Here is a 7,729-nt window from a genome sequence, read left to right on the forward strand (position 1 = left end):
ATATGTAGATGGTAGCAGAGTCTTGTGTTGATGCATTCCATTAGATAGAGTAATGTGGAAGTGTGAGGATGTAGTTTTTGATGCCCATATCGATTATCTGGAGTAGTGGTTGAATCTTAGTGGAACCATTCAACAACAGAGGAATGGCATTCATAGTCAAGGTTGGCTTGATAATATCAGCACAATACAATCTTTTTTTCGTGATAGTAATACATGTAATTCTTCAAATTTACCAAGTTATAACTATAGTAATAGATCATCAAATTTTATTTTAAATGTAATTTTGATATAAATTATTATTCATCAAACTAACCATCATTTATAAAATAACTATATAATAATTTGACTATATATTATATAAATAAAATATATAAAAAATAATTAATCTATAATTAATATTAATAAAAAATTATATACTTATACTTTATAAATATATAATTAGAATTAAAGTAGTTTAAAATTTATTCATAAACGTCGAAACCTAAACACAATCATCGGAAGGTGTCATCCTTGAGTTACTTGGAGCCTCAATGCAATATGGTTGACCTAAACATAATCATCAGAAGGTGTTATCCTTGACTTACTTGAAGCCTCAATGCAATATGGTTTTATTAAAGATAGGAAACGATCCAAAACCATAATTTGGACTTGTAAGAAACAATGACTAAAATTTTAGAACAATGCTTCCCCATTGGGGATGGGCTGTATTGAAAAAATTATGGTCATTATAAATATGATAATTCTTCTCACCTTATTTGCAAGTTTGATAGTTACACCTATAAGAATTCTGCTTCTCCATTGGGGATGGGATTTATTGAAAAAATCATGGTATGATAATTCTCCTCACCTCATTTGCAAGTTTGCAAGTTTGATAGTTACACCTATAAGAATTGACAGAAAACCTAACCGAAAAAAATAGGGAATCCACAAAAAAAAATGATCTCAACAACGAATTGTCTTACCACAATAAAATGACTTTAAGTGTTAGCTTTTCTCATGACAATTAAATAAATTCAAAATTGTTAGCATATAACAAGTAATAAATATGAGCCTCAACTGCAATTTCAGAAATATTTTAATATATTGAAATAATTAATATTTGAATTTACAATTTCAAAATTTAACAAGAATATATTCATAAAAATAAAGTTATTCAAAGTCAAGTCCTCAGCATTGCCAGCTTGCACGCTGAAAACAATTCAATTTTTTTATAATATAAGAATCATAATTCAAAATCATTTTTTAAATAAAAATATGACAACTATAATTCAAAATGAAAATGAACATATTCTTTATAATAATTAAATAAATAACACAACCAGGCATTCTTTATAATAAAAATGAAAAGGCATTCTTTAAAATAAAAAGGAAAATTACAACCATGTCTTAGAATTCAATTCTATATAATAAAACATGAAAACTGTGACTCTGTCTCGAATTCATAATTAAATAGAAAACTGAGTATAAAAATAAATCTCTTATACAATTAAGTCAACGCTGCATGTTCGAACTTGCAGCGTTGACTTAATTGTTTAAGAGATTTATATATATCAAGAATTCAATATTGCAAGCTCAAAACATCAAATTTTAGATAATGGTGTGCACACTTTGAAACAAAAAAAAAAACAAATTTTAAGCATTACTATGCAAACTTTTAAAATCCTGTACATCTGCAGACAGATATTTTTTTTTTGTAAGCTAATGTATGATTCGTTAATATATTAATCGTAAAACTATGTACAGTGAGATACAGAGACTCCTGCCCCGAAGGGAAACCAGGGAGAAAAACACCAAGAAACATCCATGTCCAGCCCTGCCCCGAGGGGAAACCAGGGAGAAAACTGCAAAGATAAGTTCAGAGATGTCCACGCCTGCCCCGAAGGGAAACCAGGCAAACTTCAAAGATAAGTTTGTTAACTGCGTGTCTAGGAAAGAAGAAAAGTACTACATTTCCGCCATAGCAAAACGATGCTAAGAAAAACTACAGTAAGATTGCAAAAAATAAGAACAAGACTACTGTTTCTTATCTTCCTGAAGAAGGTCCGGGTCCAGCTTGACAATGCCTGCACCGCGAATGAGCCGAGTCAGCTTGTCCAACTTCCTATCCTGCATCATAAGAGTAAACTCAAGGTTCTTCAGTTCTTTTTGCATATGGCCTTGGGCAATGTCCACCATCTCTGCTGCTACCTGTTCCATGGACTTGGCAAGCAGACGCTTAAGACCCCAGTAAACATGAAGGGACTGCTTATACAGCGACATTCTCCCCCTGGTATGGCCAGGGTCAGGGAGATAGAGCTCCCAATCCTCCATCTCCGGATCGGATTGCTCCTGCAGGGCCTCGTCCTCAAGATGGTCGACAATTCGGCGAATTTTTGGATGAGTATCATGCAGATAGGCACGCTCTGCTTCCGCCAGTCTTCGCTGGATATCCCTCTTTCCCCTTCCCCGTCCTGGAATCCCTGCATTATCTCCTTCCTCCCGGCCAGGACCACGACCCCTTCCTCGGCCCCGTCCTCGTCCCTTGCGACCGCGGCCGCGCCCTCGCCCACCACGGGATACTGCGGCAGCCACATCCGGAGGGCCACTATCTTCATCTTCCTCATCTTCCTCCGCTCCAACCTCAACCTCAGTCCGCCACAACCACTTCCCAACCTTGCAGGATGCAGACAGATATTTTATTTGATCAGGATAATCCTTTATTCCGCAACAAAGAAAATAGAACAAATGATCCTCAACTACTTTTAACTACATTTGCTAGATGATACAGTCTCAACAGATGATACCTTTTAACTACTCTGCCTAATAGAACAGATGATAGCTTTCAGTTGCGGAGAATTTTAATTACAAAATTTTATACTTTAGAATTTAAATCTATTTTGAAATAAATTGAATTATTTTAACAAAAAACCAAACCACTCTTCAAAAATTGAAAAACCACCTCTGCTCAAAATAAATCAATTTTCATACAAATATAAAACAATTTAAATGCATGAATCATATAAGATGCGTTCATACTACTACTTTTTTATTTAATAAAAATTTCGTTAGGGCTCATAACCTATGAATCACCGGTTTTTCCAGTCATTTATTTTCTAATTTGTTCTGGATTAGACATAATATTCTTTAAATTAAGTTAAAGATGAAATTACTTGTTCTGGTTTAGTCTAAACATTCAGCATCAAGACGCTAAAGGACACGACGAGCTTCTGCTTTTGTTACATGCAGAACTTGGTGGATCTTTAATCCACCTTCCAAAGCATTATGTAGATGGACAAGAAAACAAGGATATTCCGCTGACACTTTCAGACAACAACAATAGTGAGGAAAACAATGGAATTGCACAGACAGTTTTAGAAAACAATGGTAGTCAGGAAAAAAATCGAAATGTGGAGGTGAATATCGGAAACATTAATATGGTAGAGAAAAATTCAGAAAAGGTTCAATCCCTAGAGATAAATTCAAAATTACGAGGATCCAATAATTAAATAACCAAAGGCTTGACTGAACCACAGTGATAAATGGTAAGAAAATTGTTCAAAAAGCTAAAATTCAAAATTACAAGGATCCAATAAATATGGATAGATAAAATATTAGCTTCGAGGATAATTAAATAACCAAAGTCTTGACCGAGCCATAGTGATAAATTGTAAGAAAATTATTGAAAAAGCCAAAGGTCAAGGCGGAAATGGATTTTGAAAAAAACAATTCGATAAACTAGTCCCCACACAAACTCTGTTTGCAATGGTTGTAAAAAATTTATTCACTTCATAAAATTCGATGTTTAATTGTATTGATATCGACGTTTGAAGAAAGTTCTTCACATTTTCTGCATTTTTCCAGGTATACTGTTGGGCTTTGCTCGTCCTTTTTCTGTGTAAAGTGAGGACAACCATATGAATTTTTAGGAAAAATTGTCATGAGGAAATGTCAGCTCTTGATCAAACATCATCGTGAAGTAAATCCAACAACACTAACAGATGATGGCACTGGAATCGTTTACTGCAGAGTAAGGATGAACTTGGAAGATCATTTTGTTTTGTAGGAGATAGTTGTTTGCTTAACGTTTTGATTAAGTGTTTTCTGTGTGAAACTTTGAAAGTATTTTGTGTCAATTTTGAATTGGCTTTTAGAAATTTTCTGTGGAAAAGAGGAAAGAGTGAACAGAAATGGCATTTGTTACAAAGTCAAAATGGAAATGCGAAATAGGTATATGAACTGCTTTAGTAGATAAATCTCTAATGCCAAAGGTACGTTGGAGTAATGATAATGGTGGTAACAAGCCATTGAAGTCCACCTATGTTCAAGTGGCAAGTTCAATCAATAGCAGTGATAATGACCCAAGTTCAAAAACCACCATGTTCTGTCCTCTGACAAAGCTAAGAAAATATCTTGAATGACTGTAATATCCCTCAAGTAAAGGACGGCAATATTCAGACATTCTCAAGTTTGAGTTTGTAATTTCAAGTAGATAAGAATTGTCTCATTGCTTATGTATCAATTTGTAATTTTCTTAAGTACGTTGTGTTTCCTACTAGTTGATTCCAAAATTTGGCAGGAAGTTATGTTTTCTTACAAATTCTTGTCTTACACATTTTGATTAAAAAACCACTAGTGCACTGTCTGAGGACCTTTAACAACATGTTATGCAGTTTCAAACATTTGGTCCCTAAGTCAAACTTGTCTCGCCTGCATCGAACAGGAATATTTGAAAAGGCATACAAGGGCGAATCTAGGACCTCTCCCTTTTCCAGTTCTGCCTAACCCAGAGCGTTTGGTTACCCAGAGGAATAATGAAGCATCAATTTTAGGTATTTTTTTTAATCAAGAAGGCCCTTCATCACCTCTAACTATCCAAAATCAATATTTTCAAGTTTAAACTCCAGAAAGAGATACTCTCTCTTTGTCTCAAAGGAATAAAAACATCGCATAGAATGTAAAGGCCGCCGCTGTTAGCAACATCATTGACCTTGTGGTCTAGCAAATTTGTTTAGAAAGATGGTCAAGGAGATCCTTAGAAATAAGGTTAATAATTATCCAAACTCTCTTGTGAAGTTTTTGTTATTTCGGTCAGAGAAACAACCTTCTTCCTATTTAGATCTTCGATCATCACTTTACTAAATGCAGTAAGCACTCCCAAGTAAGTAGCTTCAAACTCTTTTTCATCCACTTGTACTACACATAAAATTCGAAAGATATATCCTGATAATCATCCTCACTTGCCATGGGAAAAAAAACAAGAAAAAAGTCGGTCTGTTGTAGTGGTCAAGGACAACTAATTAAATAAAATGTTGGTTGTTTCAAATCTCTGCATTTGCTTGTTTTCTGGATCTTGTTTGAAAATGTGATGTCTCTGCATGGAACCAAGGCAACTATCATTGGATTATTAGAAGTTGATTTGGTCCTTCACTTGTTCCGTGGAATGGTGGTTTTTTGGTTCCTATAGCATTGTCGTCCCTTCAACTACAACATTCTAGCTTTCAAATATATGGTGCAAGGCCCCTCAGAGTGGCCCCATCACTGGAGACCAAGGATACTTCACTTTGAAGCGACAAATTACTCAGCAAAGAAATCACTTAAACCACCAAAGGAATAGTCATTTTACATAGTTTGAAGCAAAATATTGGGAATTGAGCTTATCCTTCAGACCTTGGTGGTGCATGAGGAAGAAATTTCCCAGCTAAGGCAAGAAAAGTGATGGTTAAAGCATTGCATGTCTAGTTTCATGTCTCCAAGGACACAGTCATTGGGCTAGTGGAAGCTAAATAGGACTCTATTATGCAAATCTTGATTGAATCAAACAAAGGAACTAGCTGCTCAGAGTCCAGGAAACCTAGACTTGAAGTTATATCTCCACTCTTTTTTAATGTTTTTTAAATTTCAGTTAGCATTTCTGTAATAAATTCAAAGATTGACAATGGCATCCATTCAACATTCACATTCAAGGTTTTTAATTTTTTTGAGAGGTGAGGTATTACGCGAGGGTTTCTATTAAAAGATTTAACTACCAAAGAAGTACTGTCGAATACCAGATTTCTTCGGGAAACATAATTTTAAACTACATAAATCTCATTACTCTCATTCAATTCCATTTCTATGTTTTGACACAAATTTTTGTTTCATTCCTAAATTTGGTACTAAATTAGCGCTAACAGATAGCTTGTTTTGTTTCATACACAAGGAATCCGAGTCTAGAGTTGCATGGCAAACCTGCGGTATTTTTTCCATCTTTCAATTTAAATAAGAAATTTACACTGGATCTAGATTTGTACATGTTTTGTTTCGTGTTATTTTTATACTCTTTTTGACATTTTAGATGAATATGAAAATATTTGAACATGAAAGCTTCCTACTGGTGAAACTGTAAGAATCTTGGTTAATTGTAAGTGCACTAGGAGGATTCAACGATGAATTTCTGTAAGAAGTACCTGGAGCACATGCAAAGGCACCAGGAGCGAATCCTCGAAGTATCCTACTAAGAAATTCGATAATTTTTTCATGTATATGATTTCAAACATAAAGTTTGCCTCAGTTCTTTTCACATACATGTTGAATGGCAATCTAAGAAGAGGTTTACACAGCATGACAATCAAAGTGATAAACTACAATAACATTAACACTTGAAAATGCATACCTTTTGTAAAATAAGGAGCAGGTTTGAATCAGACTGACCTGCAATTCGATATTGGACTTGATTGCCTCACAAAACTACCAAATGTGGCGGGCTTCCAACTCTTCAAAGCAGGAGGAAACAAATTCAAGCCGATTTGCTCCGTGAGAAGGGTCGCTGGTAGTACATACCTAACAGAGAGGCAAAAATAGAACCTAGGGATAATACACAACACACATAAATAAGAGTAATAGTAATGTAATTTTACCTGACACTCCAGCAAATTTGTTTAAGGGCATCATGGCACAAAGATTTGTTGGTTGTGAACTGAATAAATCTGGAGATGTATGAAATTTTTCAAAGACCTTGAGCCAGTGCACAAAATATGTTTCCTAATGCATTATAACCATTAAAAAACATGATAAGAAATCAGGTACATCGCAAGTACAACGTCTTACTTTCATTATTACTATAACTAATTCCTCTGCCATTCCACGACAAAAAAACTCGGGCAATACATAGATACGGTAGCAAGGTAGATGGGGTGTTTAAAGCCCGTGATTGTAGTGCTCCTCTGTCATTTGGCGACTGAGAAAATTGAGTAATACATAGAGATGGTAGCAAGGGATAAGGCGTGTTTAAAGCCCTTGATTGCAGTGCTCCTCTGCAATACATAGATACCATAGATACCATAGCAACGTGTTTTACAAATCGTATGCCAAGTGTCAAACAAAAAATAAAATTGTAGACAACTCACTGATTCAAAAGAAGGCCTATCGGCCTAGATATTATTGTTATGAATACATTGTATCTAGAGGAATATTTTGATGGACACCATTAATAAGTATATCATTAGGCCCATTTTTCCATCCTCTAACCTATATTTTCCTCTCTCCTCACATTTATTAACATTTGTTTTACAATAATGTGCTTAATATGGAGAGTTAAGGATGATTGTCATACTTCATGGCCTAATGTGGTTAATGTGTAGGAAAAGAGTGTTTTTTTAGTACATTTACTATGCACAAGCACATTGGAGGTAGCTAGAGGAGATGTAAGAGGCTTGTCCCTTGAATTCACTTACCTACAACTTGACTTGATCCCTAAAATCACTCGCCTGCA

General features: G+C 34.9%; 1 protein-coding gene across 1 annotated transcript; it reads right to left on the bottom strand.

Annotated features, from left to right (window-relative positions):
- Positions 1–1,717: 1,717 nt before the first annotated feature.
- Positions 1,718–6,938, bottom strand: LOC149240519 (uncharacterized). Its single transcript, XM_089367318.1, has 3 exons — positions 6,876–6,938; positions 6,670–6,798; positions 1,718–2,652 (listed from the first exon to the last, which is right to left on the bottom strand). The coding sequence occupies exon 3, from the start codon at positions 2,601–2,603 to the stop codon at positions 2,184–2,186; it is 420 nt and encodes a 139-aa protein (XP_089223444.1). The 5' UTR covers positions 2,604–2,652; positions 6,670–6,798; positions 6,876–6,938; the 3' UTR covers positions 1,718–2,183.
- Positions 6,939–7,729: the final 791 nt, after the last annotated feature.

Source organism: Pinus tabuliformis, chromosome 8 (assembly GCF_031772625.1).
Source record: "Pinus tabuliformis cultivar Carrire ecotype Pingquan chromosome 8, CPIR1, whole genome shotgun sequence".
In the NCBI taxonomy this organism is placed as follows: domain Eukaryota; kingdom Viridiplantae; phylum Streptophyta; class Pinopsida; order Pinales; family Pinaceae; genus Pinus; species Pinus tabuliformis.